General features: G+C 38.5%; 1 protein-coding gene across 1 annotated transcript; it reads left to right on the forward strand.

Annotated features, from left to right (window-relative positions):
• Positions 1–139: 139 nt before the first annotated feature.
• emx3 (empty spiracles homeobox 3) lies at positions 140–15,676 on the forward strand (the record flags this gene model as incomplete). Its single annotated transcript, XM_083980436.1, has 3 exons — positions 140–566; positions 11,269–11,453; positions 15,506–15,676. 3 exons carry the CDS (start codon positions 140–142, stop codon positions 15,674–15,676), a joined length of 783 nt encoding a protein of 260 aa, XP_083836562.1.
• Between the last annotated feature and the right edge of the window lie 352 nt (positions 15,677–16,028).

The following is a 16,028-nucleotide window of genomic DNA, read 5'->3' on the forward strand; positions in this document are numbered from 1 at the left end:
AGGAGAGGAGAGGAGAGGCATGGTGGCTCTCCGGGGGAATCTGGGAATCTGAGCTGCAGGAACTGGACTATAACTGGACCTATAACTACCCTCTCTCTCCACTCAGCTCAGCTCAACTCTGCTCCAGATGTTTACTACAATGTTCCAGCACAGCAACAACAACAACAAGAAATGCTTCACCATAGAGTCTCTGGTCGGGAAGGAGGCGGCCGGTGGAGGTGGAGGTGGTGGAGGCTCCGGGGATCATGAGCCCATCCGGCCCACGGCGCTCAGGTTCCCGGACTCTCTGCACCCCGCAGCAGCAGCAGCAGCCACCGCCGCCGCCGCTGCAGCCGCCGGGGTCTTCGGCTCCTGCTTCCAGGGGAATCACAGCGGCGGCGGCGGCGCAAGGACTTTGTACTCGCCGGTCGCCGGGCAGCAGGACATGGAGCTCCCTAACCCGCTGCACACGCTGCAGATCCCCCATCCCCACCCGCAGAGCTTCTTCAGCCCGCAGCACCACCGAGACGCGCTCAGCTTCTACCCGTGGGTGCTGCGCAGCCGCTACCTGGGACACCGCTTCCAAGGTGAGCCGCGAGTTTCACTGAGTTTCACTGAGTTTCACTGAGTTCAGTTGAGTTCAAATCAAATCCAATCAAATGAACTTTATTTGTCCTGCAAGGGAAATTTGTCTTGGGCAAGTATAGCGCCGTAGCAACTGCCTTAACACGTACATCCATATACAATGCATGCACACCAGAATGTGCAACAGTAACGATGGCAAACATACACCAAGAAAAGAGAAAGAAGGAAATAAAGAAAGAAAGGGCGGTGAGTGCAATAAATAGGTTACCAAAAACTTAAAAAAGCAAGGGATGTTGATTGAAGGTTTCCATTGGTTACGTCAAGAGCAGAGTAGATGCTAGAGTTGAGTTGAGATTACTTTACTGTATTTATCCCATAGGGCAATTCTGTTTCTACAGTTGACCCATTGCACCATGCACATTCATTTACACGAGCATGAGGAGGAAAGTGCGAGACAGTGCAAATTAAAATCAGGTAAAATAAAAAGTACAATAAGTATAGGATAATAAATACATAAATAGGGCAATATACATAAAAAAAACACATTGTCAACAACACTTGTACTAACTACAGCTTAAACCAGCTCAGCATTCAACAATTTAATGGCAGAAGGCACAAATAAAGACCTAGAATAACGACTGGTCTTCCTGAGAGGCTGCATATAGAAATTAAATTAATTAAAATCAATTATGTCTTATATAATAGCCTATAAATAAATAATCAAATGATGTGTAATATAATGTCTCATTTAGGAGTTTAGTCACAGTTTGGTGCGTTTCAGTCAGTGCAGCTCTGACTGTGAACATGAAGCTCAACAGATTCAGACACTTTCTGATGCGGGTTTTTTGTTTCTGTTCTCACTTCGTCTCTCACCGCTGAGTCCAGAACCAGAACCAGAACCAGAACCAGAACCAGAACCAGCATACCACCATCATAACAGAAAAGTCCAATAACTTTATAATATTCTCATTTTTCCTCACAGTTTTCCTGCAGACTTCATCTGTTAATCACATTCTGCTTGTAGATAATAATCATAATAGCCTATAGCCTAATAATAACGTTAGAATCAATAATTATTCTTATATTATTAAATGTTCAGTTGTGCTGCGGGTTGATTGGCAGTTTGCACGTTATTTGGCGCCAGTTTTGATGCTGAATCGATGATGTATTGGTTGATTATTGGAGAGTCAGAGCCTCTGGTTGTTCGATGTTTGATGCTGCTGAGGAGAGTTCACTGACTCATTGATCCAAGGTGATCAGATTATTAACGCTTATCAATATTCATATTAGAGGATTATTTTCATTTTCAATTCAAACGCTTTTCCTTTGTGCTGTATTTTATCTTTTTATTCACATTTTTTAAATATTTCATTCTTACATCTCTCCCCCTCTCCCTCCTCCCTCTCCCCCCACACTCTGCACGCGCTTAAATCAATAACTGAATGATGTAAAATCTTCATTATTTTGTCTCTAATCTCCTTCAGACAGAATCTGCGTCTCATTAATTCCCAGTTTATTCCTATAGCGCGGTGTTGTGTTCGAGGCCTCTCAGGATTCTCGTAAATTTCAGATTTGACCTCAGCTGATGGTTTATTATCTGTTTCCCTCTGTTTTTAATTAAAAATTAAATTAAATTTTGACACACAACTTTTTTAAAACGTGGATGAGAATCAGTTTGGACCAAATTCAGATTTAAAACATCAGTAACTTCATTAACAGTGACACAGTATTGACATTAAATATCTTTAATTATGTGGAAATAATTAATACTTTCCCTCTGATGTTTCTATAGTTTTATTATAATATATATTTTTATTGTTTAACAGAGTCTCAGAATTAAACGTCTCATCGTGTTGATGTTTTTAATCAGTTGAAGCAGCAGAAATCATCACACAGACACACACACACTGTTGTGTACAGCTGCTGTGTGTGTGTGTGTGTGTGTGTGTGTGTGTTACAGCTCTATTATTATTATGTACCTGATATAATGGATGAATAGAATAAATAGAATTACCTTTATTATAGCAGCAATAATTATTTAGCCTATGAGAATGAAACTGGACTTAGTTCAGTTCATGTACCGAGACTCACATATATACATTTAATTAAATTATTAGATATAACATAGGGGCTACAATATGAATTTATAAAATAAAAGTGTCCTATTTTGTTATTGGGGGAAAATTTCATTGATTATTTCTTCTTTTTCCTTTAAAATTGATTTTTAACACACAAAAAAAGAATGAATAAATAAGTAAGACAGATTATAAAAGCTGGAAAAAGAAAAATACACATCACACTGAGGACGAATCATGAAAATCACATTTTCACTTCGTCTTAAAAATGTTTCTGAGTCAGAATCAATCACCATGACGACGTGTGAAACTGTCTGATTGTTTTTAGCTCTTTGTTATTGAATTATATAATAAAACAGTGAAATAAGATTATAAAAAGTCAAATTATGAAACAGTAAGAGAAGAAAACATCTTATAAACAAAATAACATGAGGTAAAAAATAATCTTATCTGAAACGTTTGAGAGAAAATTCAGTAGTATTTCTAATTAATCATTAATAAAAAAATACAACAAAAGGAAAAGTTTCTGAATAAAAAAGAGTTTGTCAAACATAATTTTTGATAAAAATCATGAAATAAAAAAAATACCTAAACATAGGCTACAGGATAAAACAATAATGTCTTTATATAGAAATAAAGATAGGATGATTTAATGAAGAAATTATGAAATTGAAACAATACATTTGTCTTATTCAATACAAATAATAAAAAAAGCTAAAGATCAATATTAAAATATTTTTTATCTACAAAACACAAAAAGTCATGATTTATCTTGTAAATTCGCTTTTCAAGACAAAAGAACAGAGAGTTTGATTTGAGGAAAATAAAAACACATCAGTGAGATTTTAATGTCAATCTGTCTAATGAGATGATTGATCCACAGAAAATTAAACTATTGATCATTGATTGTATTACTCAGATTTTAAACGTCAGTCTTTGTTTCTCTCTCTCTCTCTGAGTTTTGACACTTAAAGTCGTCGCCTTGAATTCTGGGAAACCGAATCTCTGATGTCACTTGATCAATAAGTTGGATTGATTGATCATAAACCTCCTGTTCAGTTCTCGTGACTGAAGTTAAAAGTTTAAAGTTGTGAACTAACCTTGACCTCTGACATCATCAGCCTCAGTCAGGGTGAAAAATCAAAGATCAATAACTGATGCTCGTGCAGGGAATCAACCCTGTGATCTGATTGGTCCGTCCCGCTGTCAATCAAACAAACAGTCTAGTTCCTCCTGAACAGGTAGCCTAGTGATTATTGATTTTAACCAGTTGCTGTTTGTTTTGATCAGAATCTGAACAACATGAGTCAAGTCTGATCGTTCAGATATTGATTATTATTTTATTTAGTCAATCGATCAGTTTTTTCTCCCAATACTTTGCCTATTGTCTGATAAACAGAACATTCAGATATTGATTAGGAGCCTCCTCCATCTCCTAAAAGAAAGATACTATTAACTATCAATAAATGAAACCTAAAATGTTGAGTTATTGATAAAGATTTTATTGAATAATGAATAAAAGATAATACATGAGTACAGAAGTGAATAAATTCAATATCTAAATACCAGGTGATTGATTATCAGTTTTGTCAGGAAATAGTAAAAAATAAAAATAATAGATAGGGTCACAAAGTTCCATCTGATTAAATGTTGTGTCATATTAAATCATTTAATAATAATAAACATGATCATAATATCAGTCAAAACTTATATATGTCGACATTTCATCAGGTATTTCAGCCGTTTAAAAAAATATATTGTTTATCTGGTCAAAAACAAAAACATCGGAGAAACAGATTTAAAATAAAGAACAAGTTTATAATTCCTGGAGGAAGAAATTAGAATAAAATAAAATAAAATAAAATAAATCTCAGTGGGATTTTTTTTCTGTATGTTTTTACATTTTCGTAATACGACGTTTTCATTGTAGATTAAAAGACCTGATCGATATACATATATATAGATAATCATCTTGTGTTCTGTTATAACAGATTGAAACATGTAAATGTGTGTGTGTGTAAGTGTGTGTGTGTAATTCTGCAAAAAAAAAAAAAAATCATATTAAAAATGTAAAGTTTCATTTCTGAAACATTTAAACAGATCAACATTATGATGTAATTAAAGATTAAAATCCCAGACTCTTTAAGTAATTGATCTCATATCTTAATGAATAGGATCACATGACTCGACTCTTTCACCTGTTTTTATGTGTCAGTGTTGATTATTAATAATAACTTTCTCCTTTATCTCGTCTTTAGTTTGACTTTTTAAAGTAAAATTGTAAAGATACAATGATGAGACTCACTAACAGCTGCTCGTTAGGACTCATTCATTAGAGCTGCAGCTGATGATTCTCAACATTTTCTATTTGACAATTATTTTCTTGATAATAAAAATCTAAACTCCTAAATCTCAATGATCCAGCAGCTGCAGCAGGAGAAGTCCGATGTTATTGATCATAAAAATCAACCAATCGTTTCCTGTTCTCTAACAGAAGCTGTGATTTAAATCTGAAAAACATTAAATGTATCTGTTAAATTATAAAATCTATTTCATATTTTTTTTTAAAACATTTCCTGAACCTGAGAAGTGAATCTGTTGGGGACTATTTTCAGCGGCGGATTAGTCCACGTTCAGTATTTTAGTTAGTAGTTTCTGGTTGATGGTGTGTGTGTGTGTGTGTGTGTGTTCTCTGAGTCAGATCTATCAGCGTTTGATCGCATGTTCGATTCCTCTGATAGTTTTATCAGAGAGTAAAGACTCCACTGCTTCGTCTCTATACAGAACAAACTGGTCCAAGTTGAAGCCTTCACTCACTCACTCACTTTCACTCACTACTGTGTATCCATGGCAACACATTGCACGTGAAGCTGATCAGATGTAAACAAACACAACAAAAATGATGATGATGCAGCAGTTTGACTCTGTCTGGACTCTATTGATCAACTGATTAATCGATTGATTGATTGATTAATCAGAGCGATTGATGATATTTTATGTTACGAGAATCGACATCAGCTCATTAAAACGCTCACATGGTCGATGAAACAGGAAGTTAATGCACCAGAGCATCAGCTGTCAGTCGTTGTTACCATGACGATGGGGGTCTGCTTGTTAATTGATTGATTGGTTGATTTATTGATTTAATGATTAATATTAATTGATTTAATATATTTAATATTATTGAAAACACAACAAACATGGCCGAACTTCCTTCCTCCTCATTTATCAGAGACCCGTCAAAGTAAAAGCTGCATTCTAATATGTCAACTGACACAGACTTTCAAAATAAAAGTATGTAGGTTAGGTTTGATTTGATTCACCCACTGAATGTGTGTGTGTGTGTGTGTGTGTGTGTGTGTGTGTGTGTGTGTGTGTGTGTGTGTGTGTGTGTGTGTGTATTGAGATCACACACACACACACACACACACACACACTGCAGTGTTGTTACCCATGGAAACTTTAACTTGTTGTTTTCTTGCATATCTCACACACACACACACACACACACACACACACACGCACACACACACACACACACACACACACACACACACACACACACACACACACACACACACACACAGGTCTGGACTTGTTTTTAGTACCACGGGAGCCTGATGCACCATCTGCCCCAACGTTTCTCCTCCTCCTCCTCCTCCTCCTCCTCTTTTTCCTCCTCACCCTCTTTCTCTTCCTCCACTTGTTCCTCGTCCTCTTCTCTGTTCTTTTCCTCATCCTTTGTTTCCTAATCTTCCTTTTTTCTTCCTCTTCCGTTTTTGTCTCCATCCTTCTTTCTCCTCCTCCTCGTCTCTTTACTTACTCTCCTCTTCTTCTGTTTCTTTCTCCAGTTTCTCTCCTCCTCTCCTCTCTGACCACCTTTTCTTCACCTTTACTCATTTATCCTGTTTTTCTTTCTCCAGCTTCTGTTATCTCCCCCTCCTCCTCCTCTTTTCCTCCTCACCCTCTCTCTCTTCCTCCACTTGTTCCTCATCCTCTTCTCTGTTCTTTTCCTTATCCTTTGTTTCCTGATCTTCTGTTTTTCTCCCCATCCTTCGTTCTCCTCCTCTTCATCCCTCTTCAACTCCTCCTCCTCCTCCTCCTCCTCCTCCTCCTCGTCTCTTTACTTACTCTCCCCTTCTTCTGTTTCTTTCTCCAGTTTTTCTTCTTGTTCTCCTCCTCTTCTCTCTCCACATTTTACTCATTTATCCTCCTGTTTTCATTTCTTTCTTTCTCCAGCTTCTGTTTTCTCCTCCTCCTCCTCTTCAGTGTCTCTTCTTTATCATCCACTCTTCGCTCTGTGTTTGAAAGAAGAAGCTTCAGACCTTTAACGATTTAGAGAGAGAAACATGTTCAACATGATTGATTTTAGTTGATTGGTCCGAAACTTCTTCTCCTTCAGTCTCATTGATCCAGATGTGTTCAGATGTGAACTAGATCCTGAACGTCACCTCCTCTGTTGGAGTTCAAATTACAGTAAACCTGAACGTGTCTAAACTTCATCATCATCATGTTTGTATCCAGCCGTCAGTTGTGGTTGGAGGTTTGGTTTCGTCTCGTTGTGCCGCTGACGGATCAACTACAGATCTGATCGGTGTCGTGTTCGGTTGTTGATCAGTTTCCTCTTTAGATCTGAGCGTTCGACTGTAAATCTGCAGCCGAGTGATCGAGCGAGTCAATGAATCAATAAATGATCTGAAAGTAAAATGACTGAGATAAAAAAAAAACAAGACGTTAGAATAAATGATACGAATAGAAACAATGACAGCATGTGAAACATATAATATAGTATAGAGAGTATAGTCTTATATATTATATGAGCCACAGTATCTGTAATATGATTTTCACATCTGGAATTTGTTTTGGTTCAGAACAATAAACAAAGTGAGAAACAGTAAAAAGCAGAAGCAAAGTGGTGCAGGTCAGAGAGTTTAAATACAGAGTTGTTTCATAAAATTATGATAGAAATTATTAAAAAATAAATAAAAATACAGAACAAATACATGTAATATGAAGATGGATAAAGTGCAGTATAATAAAGTATAATGCAGCTCTATGAAGAGAAAGTTCATCAGATGTTCATGGCACTGAAACAGAGGAATATTATTATATTGTTTTATATTTTGTGTTTTACTTTCTTTTCCTTCCATTAGAGAAAAGTTGAATCACTTGAGTAAAGTTTCTATTTTAACTGTGAAATAACGGACCATGAGTCTGAGCTTTGATTTATTTACATTCATACTTGTGTGTTTTTAAGTTGATGAAGCTTAATTTTGAAAAGTGACTCAGATAAATTAAGAAAAATCAAATCAAATCAAATCTATTAAATGAGTAAAAGTCGTTCCAGTCGTTAGCATGTAGCATGTAGCGTCTTCTTCTTCTTTAATCTCTTTATCCTGCGATGATGTCGTGCAGCCAGGTCTCTCTCTCTGTGACCTTTGACCTCTGTGACCAAACTGTCGTTACTTGGCAGCGTCAGAGTCGCAGGTTATTTGAAACCAACCGTCACATTTGCAAAAACCCGAGGCGTCCGTCCGTCCGTCACGCAGCTCGGCCTCGCTCACCTCGCTCACCACGCCACCGCGTTTTGCATATGAATACGACTTTATTGATGCTAACGCCGGATCAAAAAGCTACGTGAGCACGCGTCCAACCCTCCGGCGGCACGCCATCATTGTCCTCCCAACGCCTCCTCGCCGCCGCCGGGCCAACCGACTTCTTTGCGTACCGGTCGTGTCGTGCCGGCGGCGGCGGTGGAGGCGTTTTCTTTTCAGCCCGAGCGGCGGCGGTTGCAGGAACTCGAGCGTGGATTTGTTTTTATGTAAAAATTTCCGTGCAATTTAAAAAAGAAAGCGACGCAGATGTGGGAACGTGGGTTTGGAGCGAAGGCGACGACACAAAGAGACACAACGTTCGGGGTTTTCTAGGCGGGACTTGAACGCCACGTCGCCGCGTCTGATAAACAAATGAGCTGCTGTTTGTTTCAAATCGGAAAAACCACACAAGAAGAAACACAACGTTTCTGTCTCCACCTGCAGAACCGGCAGCAACACGAGCGCACGCTTTTCATAAAGGTCACATTTTTATCGTAATTAGTTTTTGTTCACGTTCAAACGACCTGAACTGCAACACTTTAGTTTAGTTTCATGCTTGTTTTTTAACTAATTCTATGAGAAAATGATCATGTGTTCACATTTTATGAATCTAAATATCTTTTTATTACTCACTGTAAACACACTCTCTTCTTTTATACATACTGAGTTGGTACAGTTCTTATCTCATCATTGTAATGGGTCCTAAATTATACTTCTCTATTATATTCGCTTTTCTCAGAGCTTTTTTTTTTTTATCTGTATATTGATATTTAGTAGATGGATTCCTATTTATGGTATTTATATGCCTTTGAATACATTTATATGTGTATTTCATGGAATGATTGTCAGGCTGTTAAGATTAGGGTGTCTTCTTTCTTTCTTTCTTTCTTTGGGTGGGACAGTGCACATTAATGAACATATAAAAACATGTAAATGTGCCGGATTATAGCAGCAATGCTAATTTCAGACAATAAGATAACAAGACGACTATAACGAAATAAAACATTGACATTTTGACAACACTTCCATGGGTAGGGGGACCATAAGAGTTTCTGAGAGATGAAGTGCAAAAGCGCAAAAGTGCTGGGCCAAAGTGACAAGTGCTAAAGTGCAGTGAGTGCATAGGTACCAAGTTGTATTGCACTATGCCCGTACACACAGTTGCACAAGCAGGAGTGTGTAGATATTGCAAGAAATGTAACACATAACTGTAATTATGTAACTACTTCTAGAGCCAAAGAATGACGATGACAATTAACTGAAAAATAAAAACTCAAGTGGTGCCCCGGCAGTTGTTACATGTAAGTTACAGGTGGTTACATGTCTGGTTTGCTTGTAACCATACTTAAGCACGCACCTGATGACAATCAACAGTGAAGCTGACGAAGCAACAGTGTGCGCTGGGAGTTTTTAAAAAAAATATATTTTCACATCTTACAAATTCTATTGATGTATTAAAGTTCAAAATGTCTTAGATGTTGTATAGGAGTTCAGAAGAAACACTTTATTTGTCCCTGTAGGCAGAGTAAGGAGAGAGAGCAGCACGATTAGCACCAACAATGACAATAATAATCACATATATATAATATATTACTAATAATAACCAGACCAGCTGGACAGCAATCATAACCGGAGGAGTGTGTAAAGTGCAAGTGCATCAGCTGTTCAGGCTCAGTTCATCAGCCACAGTGAAGCATCAGTAACATCAGACATTAGAATAATGAAGTGAAGCTAATTAACTCTATAATTAACTGTTCAATAACTGTTAATTAACCGCAATTCACCTTTAAGTTGCAGCGAAAGCAACGATGAAAACAGCAAAATGTCAAGTACAAAAACGTATAAAAGATAAACTATCTATCTATCTATCTATCTATCTATCTATCTATCTATCTATCTATCTATCTATCTATCTATCTATCTATCTATCTATCTATCTATCTATCTATCTATCTATCTATCTATCTATCTATCTATTCATTCTCTGTGTCTCAGTTCTTGTTAAAGTGTCGACAACAGTTTGTTGATGCAGCAGAAACACGACGCTGACTCAGTTGCTCTGAGGTTTGACTGCAAATAACCGCTGCACTAAACACACACACAGACACACACACACACACACACACCTTTCTTTGTTTGTCATCACTTAAATCTGTGTGTGTCTGTTCCTCGGTCTGTTGATGTGTCACATGTAAACACAATGAATTTCATAGAGTAAACAGAGTTTTATATTTTAGGACGAAGATGAAATAGACCTTTATTTTGAAAGGTCTGTTTGAAAACTTTGTGAGGACATTGGACCACAGACAGATTATAACACTGTCGCTGTGGGTTTCTAAATGTGTTTTATGGTTATTATGGGTTGGTTTTTTACTTCATGTTGTGTCTCTTCTCTTTCTGTGGTTGTTTGACCTTTGACCTTTGACCCCTCTGACCCAGACACACGTTGTTTTCCTGCTGCTGATTCATTAAGCTGTAGATTTTAATTGTGTTTTTTTTAATTTAGGCTATATTAATGTCATTTGTTTAATTGTATTTTTAATTGGGTTCTTTTGCCTGATGCAATTTATATTTTTCTATTCACATTATACTTTTTATACGGTGACCCGAAGGCAATTTTCAACCACGGTGGATAATAAAGATTTATCGTATTGTATTGTAGGTCATGAATAACTTTATAATTTCATGTTTTTCCTAATAAACTTGTCATTTTTAAGAGACACTATAAATAAACAATCAGCACAACGTCAGCTAATTATTTATGTTAATCAATAAATAGATTTAAAAGAGGTTTAAAACCCCCCAAAACAAAACAATAGACCAAGATATTTTAAAACAAGGATATTAAAGAAGGATTTTTCACCTTAGAAAATAACATTTATCTGTGTCGATGTGGAAGTGATTTGTAGTTTCTATATTTATCTGAAAATTAGTTTTGTTCATTCTCTGGAGCTTTTATGAAGATTTATGGACGTTTTTTTGTCATGTCAGGCCTTATGATTAACCTGTGTGTGTGTGTGTGTGTGTGTGTCCAGGGGAGGACAGCAGTCCGGAGAGCCTGCTGCTCCACGGTCCGTTCTCCAGGAAACCCAAACGGATTCGGACGGCGTTCAGTCCGTCGCAGCTGCTGCGTCTGGAGCGAGCCTTCGAGAAGAACCACTACGTGGTCGGAGCCGAGAGGAAGCAGCTGGCCAGCGGGCTGTGTCTGACCGAGACGCAGGTAGGCAACAGCAGCACGGCATGATGGGAAACAGGAGAGGAGCAGTAGCTAGTGCATGATGGGGAACAGGAGGAGCAGTAGCTAGTGCATGATGGGAAACAGGAGGAGCAGTAGCTAGTGCATGATGGGAAACAGGAGGAGCAGTAGCTAGTGCATGATGGGAAACAGGAAGTGCTGCAGGTTGATGCATCTAAACATCTGGGCCCAGTTGTTCAAAAGGTGTAATCTGGATAAAAATTACATAATCCGTTTTAGTTTCATCCCAGTTGTTCAGAGCAAAGCAGGATCGGATCAGTCTGATCCAGATCCAAAGTTTTCAGGATTGCCTAATCCGGATATTGAGTCTCTAGATGGGACTGTGCATCACACTGAAGGCTGATTGGTCTGTTAACAACAGGTAGAACAGCAGCACGAGGTCACTCACACTCCTGTGCTATTTGTTGTTTCTTCAATGTCTTTTAAACAGCCAGACTCCATCTGGTTGGGCTGTTAAAATAAATAAGTAAAAAAAATAAATTTGAGGGATATAAAAATAAATTTAAAAAAGCAAATATACAGTACATTAGTGAAATTGTGAATATTTCCCCATGTGTTTCAAATTCAAACTTCAAATTTTTCCAAAACAGTTTGGAGAAAAGTTTTTCAGTTGTAGAATATTCAAAAGTTATTAACTTGATTTACGAATCACTGTTATGGTTTAAAAATGAGGTGCAAAATACAGTATAAACATAGACTGTAAAAAGAATGGACGTAGCGTCCGTGACGTCACCCATTGGTTTGGGGGAGTCTGTTTTGTGCCGCTACTACGGGGGTTTGAGCCGCGCCATGTTGGATTCTACTTGCCATATTTGGAGCGGTGCGGCCGTTGGCCGGCCGAGAGCCCGCCCACTGGCCTCGTAGCAGCGGTCTCCGGACCTGTCACTCAACGGTTCTGCGCCCTAATTGGCCAGAACTTTAAACCTAATAATAGTAAAACGGTAGAGTTTAAAAAAAATTCACCCCCCTCAGAGTGTGTGCGGGGGTAGAAACTATCGATTGAGACCAAAAAAATGAAATGTACCAGGCTGTAAATATGTTTTTTTAAGCTGTAAAATCGGCTATTTTAACATGGGGCTCGATTGGAGTTGCTCCCTTCTGGAGCCAGCCCCCAGCGACAGCCGAGGGGATTGCAGCTTTTTGAACGCGGAAGTGAGCTTCACTCCTCAGACCGACAACTGCCCCCTTGAGTATAAATCAATAAATGTATATATAGGGCCTATACTACATTATAAATATTGTTTATTTTACCAGTTTGAATTTAATTTAAATCACATTTTATTCCTGAAATCCACCCAACTGCTGGGATTTTGGATCAAAGTTTTCCCGATCCTACTAAAAAGTTTTGAACGACACAAACTGAGGGTTTGATCCAGATGAAAACCAAGACTGGAACACAACATGATCTAATCCGATCCGATCTCAGAATCCGTTTTTGGTTTTTGAAACAACCCGTTTTCAAGATTTGATCCAATCCATTATCCAAAATCCGATCGGATTACAGTAAACCTTTGAACAACTGGGCCACATGGAAAGTGATGAAATCCGAAACAGAAATGTTTGAACGAGTTACTGTCAATGAAACCGGGACACGTCGTAATTAGGTGATGATCAGGATCAGAGGAATGTGGAGGGGGGGGAGGGGGGGGTGAGTCAGCTGCCTCCACCTTTTCTCAGGAGTGATTGACAGCGAGACGAGCGCTGACGCCAGAGCAGCGACGTGAATCATCCTCAGATATTTATGAGCTAATTTCACAATGAGAGAGAGAGAGAGAGAGAGAGAGTCAGTGTCTCTCTATCATCAACAGATTCACTGACTGAACATGTTTTGTTAGTTCTGTTGTTCGACCTTTGACCCTGCAGCCTCCTTCAAAATAAAACGTTGAAATCTCCTTATACCAGATGTAGATATGAACATCCCCTCCCCCTACGTTTGTAACCGTCGGTGACATCGTTGTCGTCGCGGTGACGAGGCGCCGGCGGTAAACGTCACCTCGGGCCTTCGGCTCTGACGTCTGACAGGTTGAGCAACTCAGGCAGGACGAGTCCCGACAGAGAAGCTCCAACACCTATTATTATTAGTATTATTAGTATCATCATCATTATTATTATTACCACCACCACCACCACCATCATCATCATTATCATTGTTATTATGTTCGACAATGACAGTATAAAGTAATTTCCCAGAAGAATAACTGACACCACATGGTTCATCTGGAGCTGCTGATGAAGAAAACCATGTGGCAGAATCAAAAGCTCCAAAAGTTTTCAGTTTTTATTTCATTTTGACTTTATCTTTCAATTTCAACTATAGTTTTTTTTCTTAAAGAGTGTTTGTTCAGGTTTTTTTTAATCACTTTTTGTTGCAGCCCTGAGTCTTGTCTGTAAGGCAGCATGTACATACACTACTCACAAAACGTTAGGGATGTTTGGCTTGTGGATTAAATTTCAGAATGGACCTAAAATGCACTATAACCTTTACAGGTGAACTTAATTTATCCTTCTCTAAACTTTTGAATGCACATGTCCAGTTGTTCAATGTTTCAGTCCTTATTGAATAACATGCTGTTCTCTAACAAGGTGATTCAGTCATTGAACGACTAAATGTTCTGGTTCAGTGAGAGTTTGTAGACAGTCCTCTTCTCTCTCCCTCTCCTCATCATGAGACCAAGACAACACTTTGATTATTACAAATTGATCAAGTTATTGAGACACTGAGATGTTTATTGTGCTACAACCGCCACGGTTGTTAGCTGTTGTTTGAGATAAAGAAATGACCATTGCATCCTTCTACTTAAAAGGCTTTCATGATAGAATATCACTGTAGCATCAACTTTTTATCGGGATGTTCTTGTCAAATATCCTTAAAGTTTTGTGAGTAGTGTATATGTTAACATATACGTAACATATACTGTATGTTTATATGAACTGGTTAAACCTTCAAAAGATGCATTAAGTTGCTTCTTACATTTTTATTAATGTCTTTTATCACAGCAACTACCTTATTTTATGCATTTTTTTTATTATTGTTTGCAAAATATATTTTATCTTCTATGTTATATGTTTCTGTTAAGCACTTTGAATTATCTTGAATCTTAAAGGGATAGTTCCACATTTTAGCAAATTGGCCCATTGCCATAATCCCTGTAGTCATAGCAGTAGGTTCGTTACCTTTAATTGTCGGTGCAAGCTGTTTTTAGAACGGTGGAGCAGAGCCGTGAGCTGCTCAGAGCTACGCTACGGAGGCTCATGGGATTTCTTGGTTTCCCTCATCAAATACACAATCCAACAACTCCAAAACGCTCTGGTGGACAAGTTGTGACCTGCACATTCACCACACTATGAGATAATAACACAACGTTACCAGACAGAGTTGTTTTAGAGGTAAATTCATGTAAAACCGCTGATGTGTGTTGCCTTCAGGGACAGTTTTTCATCAAGCAGTCTCTGCATTTACCTCTAAAACAACTCTGTGTGGTAACGTTGTGTTATTATCTCATAGCGTGGTGAATGTGCAGGTCACAACTTGTCCACCAGAGCGTTGTGGAGTTGTTGGATTGTGTATTTGATGAGTTTGATGAGGGAAACCAAGAAATCCCATAATGAGCCTCCGTAGCGTAGCTCTGAGCAGCTCACGGCTCTGCTCCGCCGTTCTAAAAACAGCTTGCACCGACAATTAAAGGTAACGAACCTACTGCTATAATGACTATAGGGATTATGGCAATGGGCCAATTTGCCAAAATGTTGAACTATCCCTTTAAGCACTGATAATAATGATGAAGATGATGATCTAAAGATAATACTATGATATGTACGAAAGGAAAGGAGCCAGCGTTTTGTGACTTTTATCGAGGACGAACATCTGGATTCATCAGATTTTATTAGTTTAATATCAGACAAGTTGGACGTGAATGAAACAGGAGCAGCAGAGGACTGAGCTGAGATCTTCAGAGTGTTTTTAAATCAAAGTCTCACCTCTCTGTCTCTCTTTGTCTCTGTCTCTCTCCGTCCAGGTGAAGGTTTGGTTTCAGAACCGCAGGACGAAGCACAAGCGTCAGAAGCTGGAGGAGGAATCTCCCGAAGCGCTGCAGAAGAGGAAGGGAAGTCAACACGTCAGCCGCTGGAGAGCAGCCACGCAGCAGGGAGCGGGGGGCGAGGACGTGGACGTCATCAGCGAGGACTAGACTGCAGCACACACACACACACACACACACACACACACACACACACACAATCACACACACACACATTCACACACTTTCATAAAGTCGTATTAAAGTTGAGTGAGCTGAAGTGAGACACAAACAACCTGAAGGACTTCGACGGTGTGTCTCAGTGTTTTAAACTCAGGTTGACGAGTTTCTCTCTTACGCGTTTGTCGTCGTTGAGATTTTTTCCAAATTTTTTGCAGCCAATTTGTAGTGATTCACTTTGAACGTGTTTAATGTGTGTATTTAAAAAAAAAGAAAAGAAGAACATTTTTAAAAAAGCAGCTTTCGTGAAAACACCGGCGCTGTGTGTGAGGTCAGGATGAAG

The sequence above is a fragment of the Trachurus trachurus genome (assembly GCF_905171665.1).
Source record: "Trachurus trachurus genome assembly, chromosome: 10".
Taxonomy (NCBI): domain Eukaryota; kingdom Metazoa; phylum Chordata; class Actinopteri; order Carangiformes; family Carangidae; genus Trachurus; species Trachurus trachurus.